General features: G+C 44.7%; 1 protein-coding gene across 15 annotated transcripts in view; it reads right to left on the bottom strand.

Moving 5' to 3' along the window:
- The window catches only part of RFX2 (regulatory factor X2), a 98794-nt gene that overhangs the window by 7768 nt on the left and 65408 nt on the right, over positions 1-25618 (bottom strand). For 14 of the 15 annotated variants that reach the window (XM_043536128.1, XM_043536126.1, XM_043536130.1 and 11 more), the window contains 10 exons: positions 21946-22127; positions 16192-16311; positions 13593-13708; positions 11718-11836; positions 10604-10716; positions 6323-6474; positions 3764-3861; positions 2536-2685; positions 1132-1340; positions 492-645 (listed from right to left, as the gene is read on the bottom strand). In XM_043536128.1, the coding sequence (XP_043392063.1) occupies positions 492-645; positions 1132-1340; positions 2536-2685; positions 3764-3861; positions 6323-6474; positions 10604-10716; positions 11718-11836; positions 13593-13708; positions 16192-16311; positions 21946-22127 (1413 nt within the window). The remainder of the gene's footprint in view (positions 1-491; positions 646-1131; positions 1341-2535; positions 2686-3763; positions 3862-6322; positions 6475-10603; positions 10717-11717; positions 11837-13592; positions 13709-16191; positions 16312-21945; positions 22128-25618) is intronic. The other variant, XM_043536129.1, reaches the window with a different exon arrangement.

The raw sequence follows: 25618 nt of genomic DNA, 5'->3' as shown, positions 1-25618 counted from the left end.
CAGTCATAAAACCCCAAAGATTTGGCAAAGTGTTGTGATTTGTAAAAATACTTTTCCCTCAAAAACCCAAAGAGGGGAAGTGGTTGACTGTGCACATAGGCTGAGGTTTTTGAGGGGCTAGAGGAGCTAGGTGCTCCATCCCATTAAAAGTCAATGGGATTTGGGTATGTAACTTGCAGGGATGTCTTAGACACACTCCCCCAAAGTGCCATCAAATGGGTGCTTCCATATTCTGGTACCCAACTTGAGCCAATTTGTGTGTGATTTTCAGAGGTGCTGAGCACTCAACTCCTGGTCATTCAATAGGAAGAAACTGAAAGGTCAGGCCCAGGGCATCTCAAGTTAGGTGCCAAAAACAGAGGCACCAAAAATTAGTGAATCCTTCAGAAAAAATGGCTGGTACAACATGTTCAGAGCACAGGGTAGCTGGTGGTGTCCCTTTAACCACTGTTCAGTTTGGGTTCTGTTACTGGGGCATAAATAGTGCTCACCTCTCCCATTACAGCAATTGGTGTCTCCCCTGTTGCCTGGGCAACACGATGCTCTACCAGATAAAACATGTATTCATCATAGAGCAGGCGAATCAGGTGGAAGGAACCAAAGCTGGCAGCACTGCGCAAGGTGAGGTCACGGATCACCATAGAGCTAGAGAATGGTTGGGAAACAAAACATTTTGGATACATTTTAGAACCACAGATTGGCTGGTGTGAATTCTAGAGTGGGGAGAATCATGGGAAATGCTGAGTCATACTGTGAGTACCTAATACGCAATCGTTAAATTCTTCCTTTCACCCAAAATCTCAAAGCACTTTAAGAACATTAGTTAATTTAGCCTCACAAACCCCCTAGCAAAGGAGATTCGGATTATTATCCCCAATTCACAGATGGGGAACTAAGACAGAGAATCAGGGCCTGATTTTCCATTGCCCTAAACACTCGTGTAGTCATTCACGCCAGGGTAGAGTGATTTAGGAACCTAACTTTAGGGACCCAGGTTTTAGGATATTGACCTTGGATAGCTTTTCTTTTTGCAGTCTGGCCTGCGGATGGACAAAATACAATTTAGCAGCAAGGTATTTAGAAGTCCCCAGCAGGTACATATACACTTCCAGGATAAAAAAAGACCTGTACCTATAGAAGGACCACTTCAGCAGGAACTGCCTAGCTGCCTTGGGGAAGCTGGGGCTGTCCTCGTGGTGCTTTAGAACTTGGGTGACAACGTTATCCAGCCAACTGGCCCACTGATCAAGGGAGCTCTGCTGCTGTAGTGTGAGTTTGAAATCCTGCTCCAGCTTCTGCACCATGCCTTCTTCACACTGGCACACCCATGAGGCTTGCTCCTGCCAAGGGCACAAGAGGAAATTAGAAATCAATATTTACATGCCTGAGCAAAACTGCTGTTCATTCCATCTCATGGCTTTTGGTGCATCCTGACTCATATCTGGCAAGGGAAAAGACGCCAAGTCAGCAGAATAACATTCTGGCACAGTGCTCCATGACTAGAACTTCTGTATGTAGCAGCAACATCTGGGATTTTCAAAAGATGTCTCATTAGGTGCTAATAGGCAGTAGGTTTAAAACAAACAAAAGGAAGTATTTCTTCACACAGTGCACAGTCAACCCATGGAACTCTGCCAGAGGATGTTGTGAAGGCCAAAACTATAACAGGATTAAAAAAAGAACTAGATAAATTCACGGAGGATAGGTCCATCTATGGCTATTAGCCAGGATGGACAGGGATGGTGTCTCTAGCCTCTGTTTGCCAGAAGGTGGGGGTGGATGACAGAGGATGGATCACCTGATGATTACCTGTTCCGTTCATTCCCTTTGAAGCACCTGGCATTGGCCACTGTCAGAAGACAGGATATTGAGCTAGATGGACCTTTGGTCTGACCCAGTATGGCTGTTCTTATGTTCTAAACTGCCACTGAGTTAAATGGGATTTGGGCACCTAACTCTTTAGTCCTGGGTGAGATTTTCAAAAGCATTTATGAGATTTAGGCGCACAAGTCCTGTAGGTTTTAAAAAGGGACCTATACTTCTAAATCACACAGGCACTTCTGAAAATCCCACCCATTAACCCTTTCGCCAACCGATATTAAAGTGGTTTTTAAACATTAATAAGCCTCTCAACCCACCACATGGTGTAGGTCAGTACTACTCCCTGTTTCATTGGGTGGGAACCTGAAGCACAGAGAGGTTGTGACCTGCTAAAAATCAGGATTAAGACTCAGGAGACTCCCAGTCCCCTGTCCAAAGCACTAAAATCAGGGCTTCTCAAACTTGTCCATAGCGTGAGCCCCATTTTATAAAGTGATTGTCTTGTGGACACTTCCTTTCCTACTCACAACTGTATGACATCCCTAGAAAAGCAATACTGGGAAAGCATTTAACGTATGCTTCATTGTCTTGTAGTGCAATCTGGTAGTTGGAAATAAGGAGGATTATGTGACCAGTCAGATTTCTGCAGGCCACTGTAGTTTAAGAATCCCTGCACCACATCTCGCGGCCTCAACTGAAACATCAAAAAGTCACCTGCACGTTGGCGAAGTCCACTCGATTGAGGTCGCTGAGCATCTGGTTTATTTGGGAGGTGTTCTGGAGCACAGCGCGAGCTGCCTGAGCCAGATGGTTCAGGGAAGTGTATCTCCGTAATGTCTGTGCAAAGGCACTCACTACTCCAACCTGTAAAAGGTACACCGACCACAGGGCCATTACACACATACCTTCCAAAACACTTTGGACACAAGCACTAAGCCTCTCTTGGCTACTGCATAAAGGCACAACACTCTTCTATTGATGCTGCTACTTAAAAATCTTTGCTAGCACTCTTCACTGTAATAGCTCATTGCTACTTCATATCAACCTAATTTTCTTCTTTGAAAGGGTACTGGCCTCATGGATAGAGTAGTAGTAGACAGAGAAGATATCGTCGATGCTGTGTCAACACAGAAGCTGGACTTTATGACCTCTCATGGTCCCTTCCATCCCTACATTTCTGTGATCCTCCTAAGGCAATCCTGTCACTTCATTTGTCTAAATGAGTCGTCAGAGTGGAACCCTTGACTCCATGTCAGCAGCAGGGGAGAGTGTTACAGAAACATATGACTGGAGGGGAAAGTGAGCAGCTTTGATCACGGTTATCAGCTTGGACAATTTAGTGCTTATGTAAATCAAAGGCTGGCAGAAGTGACAAGTAGAGGAGGCAGTGCAGTTAAACAAGACCTGCCAATGCTCCTAAGTCACTGCCTGCATTCCAGCTCTCTCTCCAGGAAAGCATCATTCCATTGCAGATGCCTTATTGCACACTGTTTTACCTGCAACTACAGGGTGTGATAAGTGCTTGATGAACACCGTGTCTGAACCATTAATCTTCGCTGTTGAGTACTACATTTGAAGCCTGGAGTTAGAAATAGCAAATCCAGGCCCCAGCATACATGCTTCATGAGATGAAGTGGCTGTGACCATATATCCCATGAGGAGATATCACCACATCCAGATGTCCATGTCAGGTTATCATGGACCTCTCTCCACATCTTGCTATTCTGGCTCAACACTGCCTGTTTATTACGCTTAGTTGAGCACGGATTATGCCCAATTGGCCAAGTAAGCAGTGATGGTGTAACAAGGCCCAGCAGAGGCATGTCATTAAGGAAGCCAGGAGTGCCAGTCACCAAAGCCTGAAATACCAGTGGCTTGGAACTACTGCACAAAACTGTTACAAAACACTTCCCCCTGTTTGTAACAAACTCCCGCTGTTTACCTTTGTCTGGACTATCTGTGGGGGGAAATCGCTCATTGCATTCATCAGCCATCCTTCCAAACTCTTTGCAAAATTGCGGATGGCTTGCGTCAAGGTGCCTGCAAGAGAGAAGTCAGGATAGTTAAAGAGGCTTTTCCAAATTGCTTTAATGAGACCTGTCAGCCTCGAACTCTTGGAGATATTAAATCGAGATCATAGCTATTGGATCAGAAATTGTACCATGGGAGTCTAGTGCCGTTACAGATTAATCTGCATTCATTGGGGTCTTGCAAAATAACGGAGACTGAAATATATTAATCAGGCTGTGATTTTTATCCAACAAATTAAATAGCTCCCTCTTATTATTTGAGGCACATGTGAAAATTTTTCTAAGACTACTGGCATCTATAATAATAACAATAATGTTCAAGTGCATGTGTGGGCCAGGGTATGAAAATCACAGATGACTAGAAGTTCACAGCACTGAAGCTATCAATTGCCTTTTAAAAACAAGATGGGATCATTTTTTTTAAAGATATGCTCTAGTTCAAACAGGAATTATTTTGGGTGAGTTCTGTGGCCTGTGTTCCACAGGAGGTCAGATTAGATGATCACAATGGTCCCTTCTGGCCTTGGAATCTGTGAATCTCTTTTGTCTGATATGCACATGTATAGTAATAAGCAATAAGGCCCAACATCAGAGTCCATTCTCTGACCAGTATGGACCAATAATGACAATTAAGCTTCTGTGCAAAAAGTACTTATGGAGACAGGCTTTTACTGAGGACCTTGGCTAACATTTTCAAAGCTGGGTGCTTGAAGGCAGGCTGTTAAATCCATATTTGGGCAACTAAACAAAAGTAGCCCAGTGTTCAGAGATGTGAAGTGAATGGAAGCTGCAGATTCTCGGCATTTCTGAAAACTAGGTCACTTATTTAGTTGCCTAAATATGGAGTTCAGAGCCCAACTCTGTGTACCCAGGTTTGCAAATGTTTTGCCTTGTGTCCATTGTAAAGCTACATTGTTAAAGTGCCTTTTTGATTGTTTTTGCATCAAAACCAATTTAATGTGTTCCTTTTTATTTACTAGGTCACAATAGTAAATAAACATGTTTTTTAATATATTTTTGCTGGGTTTGTGGTGAACAACAGAAATCGCGGACAGGAAAGAGGCATTTAAAAAACAAGTTTTCACTTTCAGTAACTGTGACGTTGTGAAAGGGGCGGGCCTGGCAGTTCTAAAGAAGCAAACCTTGTTTATTCCCGGACAAAGCCAGGCAGTGACACCAAGAGTTTTCTCCACGCCGCCTAGCTAACAATCCTGCTTCCATCCTGACATATACAACCCCACCTATACCGGGGCCATTTATAGCCCACTCGGTCCTTGCCTCTTCCATTAAAACTGAACTCTTAAAGTACTTACCTGGCCCCCATTACGGTTGTATTTGAGCATCTCATAATGATTTGTGTATTTATCCTCACTGCCCCCAGAGGTAGGGAAGTGCTATCATCCCCATTTTACAGAAGGGGGACTGAGGCAAAGAGAGACAAAAGACCCAGCTTTTTAAAGGTATTTAACTCACACTGATTTCAATGGGAGTTAGTTACCTAAATACAGTACCTTTAAAAAGATGGCCTCAAGTGACTCTCCCAAGGTCACACAAGAAGTCTGTGGCAAAGCTAGGAGCTGAACTCATGTTTCCAGAGTCCCAGCTTAGCACACAAACCTCCAGACCATCCTTCCTCTCCTGCCAACAGAAGGGCACACGGTCGTGGTTTTCTGCCACTAGTGACTGCACTGATGCCATTAGCTCACCAAGGAGACACCAGCCGGCAGCACCTTTTGGTCACTATTGACATGGACAGAGTCTGAGCTAGTGAATGAGGGACCGATCCAGTAAATTACATAAGCATGTGCTTCACTCTCATTGCTTGCAGTGAGACTTCAGTGATTGCTGAATCAGGGGCCTGGGGGTAAAACCTCTGCATCCCACGCTAATCTCCCAAACCAGTATCAATATATACACAGAGAAAGAGAAAAATCCATAATGTGCAGTCTGGGCCAGAATGATGTGACATAACAGAAAGACACACATCTCTAAGGAAGTATTCAACATGGATTAATTATGCTTAAATACATTCTATGCGTATTAAGCCTACATTTTCCAGTTTGGTTCCTGGCCAAAGCCTGAGGCTGTGATAATGTGATTAACTGAATTTTTAAAAGATCATAGAATCATAGAATATCAGGGTTGGAAGGGACCTCAGGAGGTCATCTAGTCCAACCCCCTGCTCAAAGCAGGACCAATCCTGGATGGAAAAATACATCTAGGCATCCAGGTGCCATGATGCGGATGGGAATCATTCCATATAGAGGAGACGGCTGTTGCTATAACATACAAGCTCTAATACAAAACAAAACCCTTCTGCACCAGCCTTTATGGCAAGTGGTAGCCAACTGCAGTGACCCATCTATTTCTATCGCACAATATGGAGTGAAACAGTAAAAAAAAAAAGTGGGGAAAGTTGGGCAAGAGTCCGGGCTCCCCAGGCCATTCTGATCACTTCACAACATATTTACCAGGCACCGGCCTTAGCACGTCAGGGATGAGGATCTCCACCAGGGCCTGATACAGGATGTGATCACAGCTTCTCATCCATTTCAGGATAGGATCATATTTACACAGGGTGATGAGCTTGTCCTTTGGGATGACCCCTTCATGTTCTTCTTCACTGCATGGCAAGGAGAAATGTAGTGTTAACGGCATGTTTCACTTTATGCATGGACAGTTGTTCCCTAGTTCTCATTAGAATAAAACAGCTTGGGTTTTTAGTGAAAGACAACCTCTGGAGTCTCTCTGAGGAAGTGGTGCTTGATCATTTGTAGGGACATAACCACCTCTGGGAGCTCTGCTCTCTGTCATGTCTCTGCCAGTTCTGGCCAGGATCTCACCTCCAATCCACACACCCCATTTGGCTCATCTGGAGCTCCCCTCATTCCTCCAGTCCTCTCTCAGAGGTTGGTTCTTCATTGCCACCAACCCAACCACCCATAACAGTTCCCTGCCTCCTTCTGGCTCAGTGATTCCCCATTCCTCTCTTTCTAAAACAAATGCAGCTCATAACCCAAATTTTTTTTCCACTCCTTTCAACAAGCAAGGGCTCATCCGGTTCCTCACAGTGCGGCTTGCCGTTCCCAGACATCCACACCTCTCTTTTCTGCTGTCCAACCGACTCTTTTTGACTATCACATTGCCGCTGAGCAGACTGACTGCCGCTGAGCAGTCAAATTAAGTTGTATCGCCAGGTATTGTATATGACCAGTGCCAAATTTGCCCGGAAAACAAATACTGAAAACATTTTCATGGAGGAAAAGCCAGTCCCATGCTGTGACAAGGACACAACATTGTCTTCAAGTGAATGAGGTCAATTTAACCTGCCTCAATATCCCTTTATACATGGGCAAAAGGATCTTTACTCTTCTTTTTAGTATTTTAAGTAACTTTTTTTCTCCTGAGATGGCACCTGGAAACCGTACATTATCTTGCTCATAATTACAAGACTCTATCTTAGGAATAGAGTTAGAAAAATGACTTGCTGATGGGGAAGCAAAGGGAAGCTGCAAGAGTGGTCACATGCCCCTCCCCCGTAGTGCGGGCACATCATTTCAGGCACCTGGAGCAGCAAGCAGAGAGGAAATCACTGTGCAGATGGGGAGGGGGAGCTGAGGATGCCCTGGCCGGTGGCCCCTACCCTGCGCTGGGTTTAGCTGCTAGCCCCAGCTGGGGCTGGGCTGGGGAGGACAGGACTTTCTCTTCCCCTTCAAGCCCCACCCTCCTGCATCTGGACCACCCTGCTGAGCCCCCTGAACCCAACCCCCACCCCACTAAGCCCCACTTCCCGAGCACCCAGACCCCCCTGCAAGAGTCACCCACATGGAGACCCCCCCGCCGAGCCCCATCCTCCCACACTGAGACCCCTCCTGCTGAGCCCCAACCACCTTCACCTGGACCCCCCCATAGAGTCCCATTTCCCCTGCACCCAGAACCCCCCAATGAGCCCCTGTGCATCCAGATCCCCCCCGTCCCAGCTGTCCACACTCAGATTGCCCCACACAGAACCCTCTCACTCCACACCTGGATCCCCCCACACTAAGCCCTCCACACTTGGATCCTGCCAGGCTGAGCCTGCCTGTCCCACACCTGGATCGGGGGCCAGTGCTGAGCATGCATTCAAGACTCTGTCCCACTCACTTGCTAGTGGGAGAGGAGCTACAGTGAGTGCTGCATTATTTATTAAGCGGATGACACTAAGCTGGGGGGAGAGGTAGATACGCTGGAGGGTAGAGATGGGGTCCAGAGTGACCTAGACAAATTGGAGGATTGGGCCAAAAGAAATCTGATGAGGTTCAACAAGGACAAGTGCAGAGTCCTGCACTTAGGCTAGAAGAATCCCATGCACTGCTACAGGCTGGGGACCGACTGGCTAGGCAGCAGTTCTGCAGAAAAAGACCTGGGGATTACAGTGGACGAGAAGCTGGATATGAGTCAGCAGTGTGCCCTTGTTGTCAAGAAGGCTAACGGCATATTGGGCTGCATTAATAGGAGCATTGCCAGCAGATCGAGAGAAGTGATTATTCCCCTCTATTCGGCACTGGTGAGGCCACATCTGGAGTATTGCGCCCAGTTTTCGGCCCCCCACTACAGAAGGGATGTGGACAAATTGGAGAGAGTCCAGCGGAGGAAAACGAAAATGATTAGGGGGCTGCAGCACATGACCTATGAGAAGAGGCTGAGGGAGCCTGCCCTGGCCCCGGAGCATGCCACTGCCACCCTGGAGCTGCTCCAGGTAAGCTGCGCCAGGCCAGAGCCCACACCCCGAACCCCTCCTGCACCCCACACCTCAACTCCATGCCCTGAGCCCCCTGCCTACACCCCAACCCCCTGCTGCACCTTGCACCCCTCCTGCACCCCAACCCCCTGCCCTGAGCCCCCTCCCACATTCCACACCCCTCCCTGCACCACTTCCCTGAGCCCTCTTCCACACCGTGCACCCCCTCCTGCACCCCAACCCCCTTCCCTGAGCCCACTTGTACTCTCCGCACCCCTCCTCTGCCCCAACCCCTCGCCCTGAGCCCCTTCCTGCACACCGCACCCCCTCCCGCACCCCAACCCCATCCCAGCCTACATTCATGGCCCTGTATGCAATTTCCCCATCCAGATGTGGCCCTCGGGCCAAAAAGTTTGCCCACCCCTGTGCTAGGCTGTTTTCAGTGGTTGCAAACGACAGAACAAGGGACAATAATCTCAAGTTGCAGTGGTGGAGGTCTAGATTCAATAGGAGGAAAAACTATTTCTCTAGGAGGGTGGTGAAGCACTGGAATGGGTTCCCTAGGGAGGTGGTGGAATCTCCATCCTTAAGAGATTTTTAGGGCCCGGCTTGACAAAGCCCTGGCTGGGATGATTTAGCTGGGGACTGGTCCTGCTTTGAGCAGGGGGTTGGATTAGATGACCTCCTGAGATCTCTTCCAACCCTAATCTTTTATGATTCTATGTTCTTGGTATGCCTGGTGTGGAGGGGCAGGACCCCAGGGGGTTTCTGGGACAGGCTCGGCCCCTGCACTGTGTTTGGGTCAGATACAGCCTCACCGCTGAGTCCGTGTCCCGGGTGGGGGGGATGCAGGATGATTTACAGACGCTCCCCACTGCCATGCTGGAGCCTCCACATTTATTTATTTGCAAATAAAATATGCAGAATTTTAAAATATCGTGTGCAGAATTTTTAATTTTTTGGCACAGAATTTCCTGAGGAGTAAAATCTTGCGAGACTGCAGCCGCAATGCATGAAACTGATGTTTGTGTCTTCCCTGATTGTGCAGCCTGCCTGTAATAATTTTCTCAGTGTTGTAAGATTTTTAACACCACCTCAATGTTCCATGACTGGATCCCAATTACTATGCACTCCTATTTTTGTTTCCTATCTGTGACTCTCTAAACTAAACATCTGAAAAGAAACCTGCAGTTACAGTGTTTCTTGGCAGCGATCCACCCGTTGGGCACTATCTGAGGAGGATAATCAGGTTAGAATTTTAAGATTATTAGGAGAATGAGGGGACTTTCTCCCCATTTCCCAAATGTTTACAGTCCTTGCTCGGAGTATAAAACATTAGGACCTGAAATCCTTATACATAGTCAGTGGAAGCGGATACTATTTAGACTTTCATTACCATTCAAACTATTTCAATTTCCTCTATTTTCACTCACTGTCCGTTTCCCTGTCCCTTGATGGCAGGTTTCTAACACAAACAGGGAAGAATAGGGAATGACAGAGAACCAGGAAAGAATGCAATTAAAAGATCAAAGCAGCACATTTTGTCATTATCTACCCCAGAACACAAGGCTTTTTTTTTTTTTTAATTTTCATGGCAACCTGATTAAGAACGAGTCCCAGTTTATCCAAATGTCATTACTTTCTTATTGGCTTCCTCTGATGTCATTCTGTAACAACATTCAATGGCATGCAGTTCTAAATTCTGCTTAAACGGGGCTTCTACAAAAGCAGTGACCCATTCCTGTTAGTCAAAATAACACATGTTTTAGATTAGTGTCTGTAATCAAAGATAACAGCACATCAAATAAACAGATAGTAAAATCCTCTGCATCTGGTATATAATTACAATAGTATACTTCTAACTCTATTCCTAAAATAGTGTCCTCTCCTGGTAGGTAGTTAACATCCTTAACTCTTATAGATCAATACAATCATGAAGCTGAAAACTGTACCACTCGTGATCTCTAAGATAAAACACTAGTAAAACTTAGGTCATCCAAAGTTTAGCAAGGGTAAGTGTGTAACCATTTACCTGGAAGGCATGGTGGTGGAGCCATCACTGGATGGTGTTTTAGAACTCCAGAAGGACTGCCATAGCTTCTCAATGTAATGAAACTGAAGGTTCATTACAACATCCAAAGTTGCCTAAGAATAAAAGACGACAGCTCATAAGATGCTCTGATAACGTTCAGTCACAGTTTCTTCGTAAGTGAAATACCCTGCCGTATGGATTAGATTAGATACAAAGTAGAACAATCTGCAATGTGTTGTTTTAACACAGAGAATATAAGCAGATCACACAGGGAGGAAATAACTTGAACTATGCTATCAAGCCAATCAGAAACATTCCTGTTCAGAACCCACTCCTCAAGAGAGCAGGACTGGAGTGCAGGGAGCACACTATGGAATCAGATCCTAGATCAAGCAAACAGAGCCTATATCAGGGGTGGGCAAACTTTTTGGCCTGAGGGCCACATTGGGTTTCCAAACTGTATGGAGGGCCGGGTAGGGAAGGCTATGCCTCCCCAAACAGCCTGGCCCCCGCCCCCTATCCACCCCCTCCCACTTCCCACCCCCTGACTGCCCCCCTCAGAATTCCCAACCCATCCAACCCGCCCTGCTCCTTGTCCCCTGACTGACCCCTCCCGCGAACCCCCGGCCCTAACCACCCCCCCTTCCCAGGATCCCCCCCAGCCAATCCCCCCTGCTCCCTGTCCCTGACTGCCCTGATCCCTATCCACACCCCACCCCCTGACAGACCCCCCCCCCCCAGGACTCCCACGCCTATCTAACTGCCCCCAGTGGGACCCCACCCCCCATCCAGCCCCCCCTGCTCCCTGTCCCCTGACTGCCCCCTGGGACCCTCTGTCCCTTATCCAACCCCCCTGCTCCCCACCCCCTTACCATGCTGCTCAGAGTCCAGCGGGAGCCACCCACGCCGCCCCGCTGCCCAGAAGGAGCTCGCAGCCCCGCCGCCCAGAGCGCTGGTGGCGTGGCGAGCTGAGGCTGCAGGGGAGAGGGGACAGGAGTGGAGAGGCCGGGAGCTAGCTTCCCCGGACAGGAGCTCAGGGGCCAGGCAGGAGGGTCCCACGGGCTGGATGTAGCCCACGGGCTGTAGTTTGCCCACCTCTGGCCTATATAGTTACCTCACAGTGTCGTCTGTAAAGAAGCTGTAGAGTCTTGACATCATTCATGGTGATCCCCTCTTGTAAGAGGACATTTCCTAGATCAGGTGCCGGGAAATCAGGAAAGACATGGGTTACATCTAGGAGAAAAGTTGGGAAAGATGGCAAACTTTAACAGGCATTCATAGTTTTATAAGACTAGGAATTAGGATGCAATTTTGCAGCAGCCGGTTGCTACATTTCATATTTCAGATAACTAACAATGAAATTAGTGAATTGAGACTGATTGTCCAATACTTCAACATGTCACTTCCAAAAAAGAACACCACTGTCCAATTATTCATTGCAGAAAAGAAAATGTTTTTATTGCAACTAGGAGGAAAGAAACATGAATGCTTTGTACCACTATAATGTGCGTTCCCATTAGATTTTCTCTGAAGTCTGAATTACATCCTTTTGGTATTTTGAGAGTACAATGGAAAATTTAATTGGATGGCAGACATAACAGGTACAACTGCATTTTAGAGACTGCTCAGAGATGGCCGTGTTCTTGTGTGTTATTACTCAGAAATACGGGGAAAAAACCTCAACCCCCACACCTACAGTTTGGACTGGGAAGTAATTGGGTAAACTGTTGGTCTCACTTTTTAGTACCCACTTTCATTCCTCTTAGGTTCCTTTGAAGGAGGAGCTGGTATCCAGCAAGTTCTTAACACAGTCTTCCTTAAATAGAAAAAATGCGGTCAACTGTGGCAACTATTAGGCAGTGTATGTTGCATCCAGTTCTCCTCCCACACATGTGGAAATCTATATAGGAGGCCAGCCTTATTAGGCAATCTCCCCTCTTAAAAGATTGCCCAAAGTATATAGAATATAGTTTGGATTCATTATTAGAAGGCCACCCGCATTAAGCAGTAAATATTTGTTGATCTCTTGAATGCTTACTTAAGGTTTCAATGTAATAGATGCATGCACTGCTGGACATGAACCTCACCCAGAGTAGTTGGACTTGAATGGTACGTCTTTGTCGTAGGAAAGATTAGCTTCCCCAAAACTTGAATGCAAACTTTGGAAGGGACAGTGCAAGGTGCATGCTTCTATCATGTGTGTACGCATTGCAATCACAACAAATCTACCATTTTGGAGGCTCTCTCATTTGAGTCATCCCCACAGAAAGAGCTAGGATTAAGACTTTTGTTACCCTTGTTCTGCAGGGCTTCTAGTTTTTCCATTATCAAGAGGAATGGAAGCAGATCCAAAAGAGAACGTGGGCCTTTTTGATTAGAATGCCATAACATCAACATAAGGACAGGAGAATAATTTTCATTTTATTGGAAGTTTATCTTAACCTTTACCCCCAACTCAGCTTAAACTGGAGCCTTTTTGAGGCTCAGCGAAGTTCAATGAATTGGAAACCTAGATGCAAGCAAATATAATTTAAAAAATGACTAGTTAAGGGCTCCATTCTTCTAGCTGTAGTGTGTTCCACCCTGAGAAGCCCCACAGAAGTCAGGAGAGGTAGAATCTTAAGATTGCAGGGAGAATTTTAAAGAAAAGATGGCTATTTCTAAGTAATATATATAATTAAATGCTATTTTCAAGAACCGAAGCATGCGACACATGACGTCTTTGCAGCGTGACTGAGGAAAGCTGTGCGGATTGCGGGTATAATAGGGTGAGTGAGGGAAGTTGCAAATGTAAAAATAAAAGATATGGTATAATAAGCACTTATTAGGATATCTTTGGCAAATGTCAAAAATAAACACACACCAAGAATGGCAATAGATTGGGCCTGCTAAGCAAGGTTGCAAAGCCTTTTCAAGTTAGAAATCAGCAGCATTTCCTAGAAATGAGAAAACTGAAAGGAAGCGTGGAATTTGAGTTGAATTTCCTCACCTATAAACTGCTGATGGTGTTGACTTTGAGCTGCAACAGACTGTTCTGGAGTAGTGTGCAGGCTACTGCTGGATCCACTCTCCCTTATGCCTTCCATCTTCTGTGCAGGTCTATACCTAAGGATATAAAAAACCCTCAAAGTACAGCTTGGTAGTATGCACATTTAAAATGTGCAAACACACACAGAGTGAAAGAGGTCTCTGGCAAAGTTGTATACCAGTATAACACTTCTGCATTAAACAAACAAACAAGTCGCTTAATAGGTCAGCGTACATTTATAAATAGTTTATAAAGGGTTAATAAATTATAAAGAATTGTTTTAATAAATGGTTAATCGATTGTTAGATCAACAGATGGTTTATAACCATGGGGTTTGCAAACCTTCTGCTGATGTGCTTGTAACTATAACTCATATTATTCATATCTGTGATATGCTTATAACATCGATTCATTATTTATTAAGCCTTTATAAATGTATTCTTAATATAAAATGTTGCCAAATTATCCATCTCAAACAATCCCAGAGAGGTAAATATATTGTGTAAGTAGCATCAAATGCAGCTTGTTTCTACACAGAGTTAGTAACAGGAAGGCAGCAGTGTCATTTATATTGCTCTGCATTTAAAATAAAATGACACACACTTGAATGATACCAAACACAGTGGGTCCCTGGCCCACAACTGGGGCGCCTAGGTGCTACTCCAACACAAATAATAACTAATAGTAGTGGACATTTCCTGACTAACCTCAGAGAAGCATTGTATCTGCTTTTTTTAATTGCTAGATGTTGAAGACAATTTAGAGCAGGTGGATGGCTCTAGTTTGACTGCCCTGGGGCCTGAAGTCTTCTTATCCATGGAGTACAAGCAGAAGAGTAGATGCTCCCCCCTCAGCCTTGACCCAGAGAAACAGCCACTAGGACTCTGTGGGTAATTCAGTTCCTATGCTCTATTTGGTTCTTGGCCTGTCTGCCGATACTGCTAGTGAGGGAGCGGGGCAATCAAAGCAAGTTGTGGTTGGGGGTTTTGTGATGATGACAGCGCCCACTGGGAATGGCCTAAGACCAATCAATTTCACATTGGGGTGGGGAAGCCAACCTGGTTTGGATGTCCCATGTGCATTCATGGTTTGCCTACATTTACTGGGGGAGGGAAATGCTAAAATGAATAAAACCATTTGGCTCCAGTGAAGGGACTGAGGCTCTGATATGTATATTGTTAATTGCACTAGTTGCTTTTACTGTGCCCCTCAGGGTAAACAATCAGGAATGTGTCTTAAGTGCCTGGGATGCCATTTACAAGACAGAATATGAAGCACATTAACTTCTCCTTCATATTACAAATGGGCTATGTAAACTGATAGCTGGCCCTCCCCCCGCTGCTCCTAACATATCAGACATGCAATAAATGTTAGGACGATCCATTAAAGTGAGGCAGTACCAGTAAAAGTCTAATGTCTGCCTGCATTAGAGCTTTACCACTTATTTATAATTGTGTTTTAAACAGTGTTTAAGCATGGTTTCACAAGCCTGTTTCTAACAGAGAACCAAACACTGGTAGGTTAAAAAAGTGTTCTAGATAAATAATACTGTTTTACACACAGGTTTTTTTAAACCAAGTAAAAACATTGTTCTCTAATAGCAGCAAGATTTCACTGAAGATGAGGCCTGATACCAAGCAACCTCAAAAATACTATGGAAGCTTCAGGCAAAAATAGGATGGAAACAACAATAAATATTTCATGTCTCTGTACCACCTTCTCCAAATGCTTTATATACATATATTTATGAAACCTCACATCATCCATGTGAGATAAGTATTATCCTCCCCATTTTATAGACAGGGAAACTGGGGCTGAGAGAAAGGTTACATGATTCGCTCAAGGTCAGACAGCGAATAACCTTTTTTTTTTTTTTTTTTTTGCTGTTTGGGAACTAAAAAAAGTTGAGATTTTTTCATGCCTCCACTCCAACCAGAAGCAAGAGTGCTGAAGCTCCCAAGAGGCAACTCAAGAGTTGCTTTGCATCGTAACCTTCTTTTAATTTTACCCAAAATTACCAGATGAGAGTCTGATTGGGCCCCATCTGAAGCTCTTCCACTAGCTGGTCTATGAAAGGAAAATAAGACCCCTTCCACTGGTTAAACACAAATAACTGTACAGCAGAGGTCAGAAAAAAGTTGCGTCACTGGGATGCAGTGAAAAGGATATTCTGTAGTGTTCACCATAGCAACAGGCAGCCCAAGTCCAAGCCTTTGCTGCACAAAAAAGGCAAAGAGGAATAGTTTGTGGAATCAAAATTTTTCCTCAAACCTTCTTTATCCTTGTTCAGTATCAGCAACTTCAAGCTCTGTTAAGTGCAGTGCCTTCCTTTGTCCTATAGCACGTACTTTAGCTTATCACTAAGTTACACAAGGTTTTTAATGTATGCCATGCACTACCCTGCAGCGTACAGTCCCTTTGCAAATAACCAATGCTAAACGTCTCAAGCTCCTGCTGCTGCTGTTTGAGGTGGGACCCAGTGTTTTGCTCTTTTGGGGAAACCACTCCTCGCAGCTTCCATTGCCACAACTAGCAGGTCTGAGAAGCAGGGGGCACATACCTTTGTTTCTGGTGTATGGGCTGTTGCCTCATCGCCATATACTGGGTGTCTTCCTGTAAGTGATTCAGTGGAGATTCTGGCTTTAGACGGATCCCATAATAATGATACTTGGAGTTTCCCCTGCAAGCATAACATTAAAATCTATAGATGTCAGATATTTCATGGAGATGACACACGAGCATTGCAATTTACTTTTAGGCTTCAGTGAAACATTTGACAGTGCTAATGGTTTGTGGATCATAAATGTGCGATATAACTTCTGTCTAATCCCAGATGCCAATTTAGCATAGATTTACTTTGCTGAATAAGCATATTAAGAACCTAATTTCACATTCAGAAGTATACGTGTTATTTTCAAATCTTGCTTTAACTAAGATCCTGGAGTAGAGGGTTTATACCCCAAACTTTGAAAGCAATCAGAGTCCAGGATTCCTTTTACAAGATTTGTTTGAACATGGCACTTATCTCTGGGAAAATATGATACCATGTGTCTCAAAACACAGTTCAGTGACATCTACATTTAAAATCTTGCAGCCTAGACCCATTTCAGCCTTACTTTCAATCTACTCATAAAACCTTCTTCACAGGCAGATAACGGATTATCCAAGTCAAAATACTTTGAGCCAAATCTACATTTAATAATGGAAACATTACCATTGACTTCAGCAGTAGCCAGACATGACCCTTTGTTGTGACGGAGTGAAGGCTTCTTTATGTCTAAGAATTTATAACAGGCTCATCACTGTGGTATCCAGAAATATACTGAGCTTTAAAACACCAATGAGGGAAATCCCAGCCCCGCTGAAGTCAATGGCAAAACTCCAGTTGGCTTCAATGGAGCCAGGATATCACTCCAGGAGTTGAATGTTGTAGTGAGAAATGCTCTTGGCTGGTGGTCCTCCATGGCTTTCAGCCTGCACTCTGGAGCCACAGAGATGCTGAAATGGATCTCTTCACTCAAAAGGGAGCTGTTCTGATCTTCTCAGCTCCTGTCTCAACCCGGAACTGAAAGTGTCACATTTGATATCAATGTAACTACTTTTTTAAAATTGCAATTGATGTTTCAGGTCACAGACTCTCATTTTAATTGCAACCTGTCCTTTAAGTGGTCAATGGCAACTGGAGAATAAGAGGTAAGTGTCAGAATGCAAACTGTTATTTACATAGAATGCCACAGAGACCTTGGAGTCATTCTACCCTTCAATCTGAATTGGCTTTATACAGCAACAGAACTTCACTGTAGGGCAGGGCTCGGCAACCTGCGGGTCCCAGCCACCGGCCCCACTCAGCGCCCGCTGCCGAACCCAGGCCGGGACCCCAGCAGGCAGCAGTGAGCCATTAAAAATCCTGCCTGCCCCGGCCCGCTCTTCTCCGCCTCCCCCGCCCCCCACGGGGGCAGAGTGAAGAAGCTTGGTCGGCGGCTGCTGCTGCAGGGCAGGCAAGCTCCCCCAACCCCCGCCTCTTCCCCCAGTGTGCTGGGGTCCTCCCCTGCCGCTGATCAGCTGATGGCCCTTGCGAGGGAGGAGGAGAAGTGGAGCCACAGCGTTCTCGCTGCCCCGGGGAGGAGGCGGAGAAGAGATGGGGACAGGGTCTTGGGGATGGGGGGGGGGGGGGGGTGGAATCAGGGCATATCCCCTCCAGCCCCCTGTCATGAGCCGCTCAGGGCAGGGGGCTGGGAGCACCCCCATGATCCCAGCCCACACCCCCAGCCCTCTGCCCTGACCCCTGCACCCCCCTCACACACACTCCAGCCCTCTGCCCTGATCTCTGCACCCCCCCACACACCCCAGCCTCCTGCCCTGACCCCTCATCCCCCCACGACCCCAGCCCTGACTCCAGCACGCCCCCACATACCCAGCTCCCCACGCCCCATGCCGACTCCTGCACCCCCCTCACATGCCCTCTGCCCTGACTCCTGCACCCTCCTCCCATACTCTCAGCCCTCTGCCCTGACCCCTGCAGCCCCCACAACCCCAGCCTTGACTCCAGCACCCCCCACACATACCTAGCCCCCATGCCCTGATTCTTGCACCCCCCACATTCTCACCCCCATTGTGAGCACCAAACGGGAGCTCCTGCACCCCCCCCCCCATTCCTACCTGCACCCCTCGCACCGAATGGGAGCTGCCCAGGTAAGCACTCCACACCCAAACCTCCTGCCCCAACCCTGAGCCCCCTCCCTCATTCTAGCTCCTGGCCAGACCCTGCACCCCAACCCCCAGCCTGCTCCTTCACCCCCAGCCCAGTGCAGAGAGAGAGGAAGAGAATGGGCTAGAACCAGGGAGAAGGTAGGTACCCACTCAATGGGGGCAGGGCCGGGATCCGAGACCGGCAGCGGGCGGACGGAACCCCAGACCGGCAGCAGGCTGAGCTGCTCAGCCCACTGCCAGTCTAGGGTCCCGGCCATTGGTCCCACTCAGCCCCCTGCCAATCTGGGGTTCTGGCTGCCGGCCCCTTGCTAGCTAGGGTCCCGGCCGCAGGCCCCACTCAGCCTGCTGCCGGCCTAGGTGAACAGAACCCCAGGCTGGCAGCGGGCTGAGCGGGCCGGCAGCGAAAGATCAGTATTTTAATTTAATTTTAAATGAAGCTTCTTAAACATTTTGAAAACCTTGTTTACTTTACATACGACAACAGTTTAGTTATATAAATGTATAGACTTATAGAGAGAGACCTTCTAAAAAACGTTAAAATGTATTAGCGGCACGCGAAACCTTAAATTAAAGTGAATAAATGAAGACTCGGCACACCACTTCTGATAGGTTGCCAACCCCTGCTGTAGGGGTTAGATTTCTGCACATAAAATTGGATAAAACCATCCTAATTGACCCCTCACCAGGGGGCGAGAAAAATCTGGTTCCCCCAACTCTTACCCCATGCCCCCAAATTATCTTCAGTCACCATAGCAGAAGGTGGATTTTATACCTGAGCTAGTTCATTTTCATGGTAGTTTTGCAAGGCTGAATTAAGCCTACACAAGATTTCGAAACAGCAGGAATGGCTGGGAGTTCTTCTCTGGCTGATCAGCGCAGCTCTGTACTGTCTCCTAAGCTGTCAGCATTCCACATGGATGACTCAATTAAAGTATCCCCACTAAGCTAGGCGTTCTTTTTTGATCTACCCAGTGCTTGGCTAAAGGAATGAGGATGGTAATTACACAGCCTGGATATCTGAAGATAGTAGTTCTGCTCAATCAGACTGCAGCAAGAGTTGTCAATTTGTAACGAATGATGGCCAAGCAGGTCCTCACTGGGACAGGATAAACGGCTGGGAAAGCACTCCTTACAGCCTCAGAGACACCCGCGTTGGTGCTCTTTAGAACGGTTATGATTTTCACTATATTGAAGAGTCTGAACACACCTTGAATTTAATGATGCTTTCACAGCCCAACCACAGAGAATTTAGAGAAGGGAACTGCTGTCTGACAACTGTTTTTCTACATGGACCCCTCTCCTTCTTGGGGTAGGAATTAGTCTCTTCAGGTTTATAAAGGGAAGATTTTGGAATGCTTAGCCCTGTCTGTTCCTGCAATGAAGGATTTTGCAAGCTTTGTGTTATCTGCTTAGCTATTGTAATATATTTTACATAGCTATTGTCTTAACCCATTTAAAAGGGATTTCAGTGGACCTAAACTTGTGACTCGAAGTTAAATAACTACTATGTTTATTTAGTAAGAGTTTGGTATTTCTGCGTTTGTTTGGCCGCACTCTTCAGAATCCACACATCTTTCATTTCAAATGTTCTTACTAAGGGCCAAGTTTTCCAAGGACTCAGAACCCACAATCAGGGCCAAATTTCAAAACAGCTCGGCTCTTATTTAGGCACCTATGGAAGGGCCCGATTTTCACAACAGCTCAGCATCTAGCATGCACCCAATGTGCTGAGCTCTTATCAAAATCTGGCTCCTTCTTTCATCTCCCATTTAGGCACCAAACTCTTTAAAGCCTGGCTCACACTGTGGGTGCTGAGCATTTTTAGAAGGCATAGCCCCAAGAGCACAAATTCTCTTCAGGTAGGGCTGGCTGAAGTTTTTCCAACTGAACATATTTCCCTCAGAAAATGCTGTTTCAACGAAATGGAAACACTTTGCAGGAAAGCATTGTTTCACAGAAATTTGACAGTACCTTGACTGAGTGTCAAATTTTTATAAAAATATTTGTCACCCCAATATTTATACCTTTATACGCACGTGTGTGCACAAACACACACTTTGACCATTTGTTACCTTATCAAAAAATGTCAGTGTATTTTACTTTCTCCTTTAAAGCAATACACTCCTTCAAAAATATATGTGCAGCAGCATGTTTGGGGTTTTAACCATCTTCCAAACACAAATATTCAAGTTAACCTTTTCTGTTTTAGTTAGGGTCCTCCCACTTTTTAAGAAGAACACTCTGCTCATGGGACTCGGCCCAGCACCCTGGAAGTTGTATAGGTAGGAAGCCTATTTCTGCATTAGAAAACTCTGAAAAGCATGTCTGTATCTAAAGGGTTGGGGTCAGATTCTGATCTCAATTACAGTGGAGTAAAAACTTGGAGTAACCGCTACTGAAGTCAACAGAATTCTTTTGGTGTAATCTTTCAGTGAGATTAGAATCTAACTGTTTAATTGCAGTATGATTCTCTAAGTCTCCAGCTCCTGGTAGCAATCTTGATGAAAAGGGACCTCATTTGTGACACTGATTGGGATGAGTGGAACAGAGTGTGAGATTGGAAAGCAGTTTCCCCATCTGCTGTAATACTGAATCATAATGCCAAAGTTGAACTTGACTGTTTAGCTTTTAAAACAATGGGGTTTATTATTGTTAAGCCAAAATTCAAAACAGAATAAAGACTGCTTAAGAAACTGTCTTGCAAGCTCTGTTCACCTCCCACCATGGTCAGACATCCCAAATGAGATCTCTTCAGCAAAATGGCTGCCTCTCCACCCTGCAGCCGATTCAGGAACACCACTGTAATTAAACGTTATCCTCAAATACATGACACAACTGATTCCTGCAGAGAGAGGACTCTTACCTTATGACCTGTTAAGATTACATATAGCAATTTTCCATTTGAGATATTGTTTGGTGGTTACTATATAGATCTAGGAATAAACGGCTGTTACAGGTGAATAATGTTGGGTGGGTCTGCAGCACCAGGGACAGGAGGGGAGGAGCATTTTGTGGTATAGACTGCGGCAGAACAGGGCAGTAGTTCTCCCTCCTGCAAAATGTAAAGTCAAGAGCCACTGTTCCTAAGGACAATCTGCAACCACTGAAAACAGTTACTACTACAACCTGAGGCTCTCAGAGGCTTTACAAACTTCAGTTAAGCCTCAAACACTCCTCTGAAGGAAGTATTAAACCAATTTTACAGATGGATAAAATGATATATAGGCAGGTGAAGGAGCTTGCCTAAATCCCCAATAGCAAGTCTATGGCAGAGCTGGGAATTATCCATGACTTCTAATATTAAGATCACTACACAACAAAGCCGCCCAAGTAATCCACACCACATTATTAAAATGGTGATAACAATAGAAAAGATGGCAAGTCGTTGCCCGTTCATCCATTACTCATTGCAACATCATTGAATGCAGTGAGTATCCGGTGCAATGGTATTTAGCATTTAATTTAATGAAGTGGCATTTGAGCTCATTGGCCTTTCCATGACCTTATAGAAACAGTGGTAAAGTGAAACAGGTAGGGGCCAAAGGAAGGTGGGAATGTGCTTCTGCTACCACTGAGCCCTAATCTCAAACCCCTTTATACCAACCTTGTTCCCAAGCGCCGAGTTTTCAGCCCCATGAACACAGAACGAATCAGTTTTCCAAAGGAAGCAGCGTTCACCGGATCCAGTTTGTGCTCTTGGCAGTGCCGCAAGTAATGGTTATATAACGAGCTCCTAGGAAGACTCACACCTTCAGCAGTCTCATAGTTGTCCAACAGCCACTGGAGCTTTATGTACAAAAATGTAATTTTTTAAAAGCCCACACATGTGAAAGACTAAAGATGTTTAAAATGGCCTGCTTAAAAAGATGACAACATTTAAAAGGGAGGAGAACCTTCTTGATGTGATCAGAGTTCAAGAGAACTTAAGTGGTTGGTAGTTAGTACATAACTGCAGCTAACTCTTGTGTGTTTCAATCTGATATTTATGTCCTCCATGATGTAGGAACAGTGTGAAATCAAAAAAGGCTGTCACATACAGCACCCAAGTATACATTGCCACTTATGCTGGTGTCTTCCCTTTACTCAATTCCATGATTTGTATTCCCCTTGCATTCATGTAAAGCCAATCAATCAATAAAATAAAATAAAATAAAATAAAAAAGTCTCATGACTTCACTGTTAAGGAGAACAAAGGCTACGATACCTTATGCTATTTACTAGGAAAGAAAGATCTCAGAGGAATCTGAATACATTGCTTCTCTGTCTATTAGCAGTTTCCAACTGCTAGTGCAGCAGGCAAAGCTTGTTTGAATTAATGTGTTTTAATTTCAAGCTTAAAATATTTACACCTGTCCCCTTAACAACAAAATTAAATGGCTGCCAAACCCTACCTTAAAATCTGACAAGTTACCAGCTATTTTTCAAAATGTATTGTCTGAACTTTACTTCTCTTGACATTTATCTTGATCAGAGTTTGCAATTAGATATAAATTATTTATGTTCAGCCAGTTTGAAAGGGTAGGTCAGTCACACAACTGCAGTTCATGAATTAGAATATAAAGCCTCTAATTGGCTAAATGCCAGATTCAGAAAAATAAAAAGAGTACAATTTTAAAGCAAATATTGACTAATAAAATAAAAAAGCAAAAGAAAAGCTAGATGTACAACCAGGAGTAAATATTGATAAGGTACTTCCTTTAATAAAAATTAGGAGAATCCTGATGATACGTTGGGCCAACGTTTTCAAAACTAGGGCCTGATTCTGATCTCCCTTTGTACTGGTGTAAATCAGGAGTAACACAATTGAAGCAGATGGAGTTACACTGATGTAAAGCTAACAGGAGAGCAGAATCAAGTGTTGTGTGCCAAAATCATATCTGCAAAATATGACCCTGGAATAACAAAGCATTCAAGTATGTGCTTAACCTTAAGCAGGTGCTTTGTCCCTGAAGTCAATGGTATTAAAGCTCATGCCAAGTGCTTTGTACACTTGTGCATGCAGGTCTCTGTTCAGCAAACACACACCTGCTCACACACAAAAAGGCCTGTATCTTCCTGACAGCAGGTTTATAGCAGCAAATCTCTAGCAGCCTAATGCACTACTTGACACTCAAGTTTTACAGCAGTAACTCCACTGAAATCAGAACTCAAGTATGCAGTGGTGAATCAGGCCCATTTATTTCAACTGAGGTATTTTCAACATATGTTTCTGTCAGAGTAGAATCAGAACTGAAGTATGCACCATACTCCTTTTATGCACAAAATGAGCTAATTACATCTATGCACGTGTTTTGTAGTTGAAAGTTGAGTGCCTAAAATTTGAAACTTCAGCTTATTATGAGCTACTGCATACAAGATAAATTTAAAAGCTACATTTTAGGTTTTATTTCTTTATATTAACAGAAAACCTTAGGGCCTGACCCAAATGCCATTGAAATTCATCAAACTGTTTCCATTGATTTCAATGAGCTTTGGATCAGATCACTAGATACCAGGGCCAGAAGAGACTACTGGGGTCATTTGCTCTGAACCCTGTATTTCGGAGAGCTGCTTGGAGCATTATTCCCATTAACATCTTATCTGCTCTTTTATACACATCTCACAGATAAAGAATTTTCAAAATCTAAACCTTCAGTCTCAAGCTCTGTTTTAAAAGGGTATTAAGAGTATGGTGACCCACATCACTTCATACCCTTATTTGCAGAGGGAGTCATATCTCCATGGATCCCTGAAACGAGAATGGCACACTAAATTCTTACAATGAGCCATGCTGTAGCCATTAAGTTACGGATTAAGCCAGCTATAACATGAGATGAACCCAAGCGCTCCTAGCATGCAGATAAGTAGTGCTGTTTTAAATGAGTCTGTATCCATGTTCATTTTAGCCCACCCCATGTATTTAGAAGATTCACTGGCCGTAAGTTAACCTTTTTCTTCATTGGTTCCATTTGTCCTGTGGACCCAACTCGGTGCTGATCAGTCACAACTAGGTTTGACCTTCTAAACATGTTCCAGTTCCAAGGAACTCACTCAGGAAGTTAGTTGCTAATAACATCTAAGGACTTGCCGCGGGAAGCAGATGTTACGAAGATTTTTGTGCATTTCTCTTTTTTAAGCCCCTGAAAAGTCCTAGCATTAATTACATGTGCCCGAAGTAACCAAAAATAGGGGGCGTCATCCTGCAATTACACCATTGTTTGCTGAGATGTCGTCTCAAGGACTTGATCTCCTGACTTCTTTGTCACAGAAGTGAAGATTCATTCTTCTTTAGCTCACTGCGTTCCTCCTACTCTGTCCATGGACAATTATTCCCTGAAGTAGTTTTACTAGTGCTTTGTCCAGTCTAATTTTAAAAGAAATTTGGGGTAAAATGCTGGCCCCATTGAAGTCAATGGCAACATTTCAGTTTCTACCATTTCCCAAAGGAGATTAGTTTCACGGCCAGGAAACATTTCCTGATATTCACTGCGTATTTTCCATTGCTCAGCTTTATCCAATCATTAGTTATACTCGGTAATAGAACCCTACGTGTTTCCCTCCTTAAAGATTTCAGCAGGAGGAGATTTTCAAATATGGTTGGCTGACGCTAAACAAGCAAATCCATATTTGGGTGCCTAAAGAAATGGCCTGGTTTTCAGAGATGCAGAGAATTAACAGCCCCTGTAAGTAGTGGGTGTTCAGAACCTGTAGCTGCTCAGAACCTCTGCAAATCAGACCACTTGGTGCCTAAATATGGATTTAGGTGCTTAACTTCAGACACACACACTTGAATATTGTAGCCTCATTTAAGTCTCTTCCCAGCATCTGAAAATTCATATAACCGACATCCACAGAGCCTTCCCCCTGACCTAATTGTCTTATGCTACGCATGTGATTAGTGCTGTCTCAGCAATAGTTATAGCTTATATAGTTATATGAAACATCATTTCATAAATAATTTCACGTGTCACTGTAGCTATAACTTTAGCCTCAGTTTCTAACTTTCTGATCCATCAAGTACACATTACCATATGCAACAAGAACTTTTTGGAGGGCTAGGATCTGATCCCACAAAGACTTGCTACCAAAAGTAGCTCATACTCATGTGAACAGTGTCCTTGACTTCAATGGTATAAATTGTGTGAAGAAGGGTTTTTACAGGAATGGGCCTAAGGCAGTAGATAAAGTGATCGCCCGATAAATAAAACTTACTGGTTTTTGAAATCTTGACATGATACAATTGCTGCTGGTAATATAGGAATCTTTATCCTAGGAATTTACAGATTTGTGTAACATGA

The sequence above is a fragment of the Chelonia mydas genome, chromosome 25, assembly GCF_015237465.2.
Source record: "Chelonia mydas isolate rCheMyd1 chromosome 25, rCheMyd1.pri.v2, whole genome shotgun sequence".
NCBI lineage: Eukaryota > Metazoa > Chordata > Testudines > Cheloniidae > Chelonia > Chelonia mydas.
Note: the sequence above shows the minus strand (reverse complement) of the source record. Positions and strands in the feature narration are given on the sequence as shown.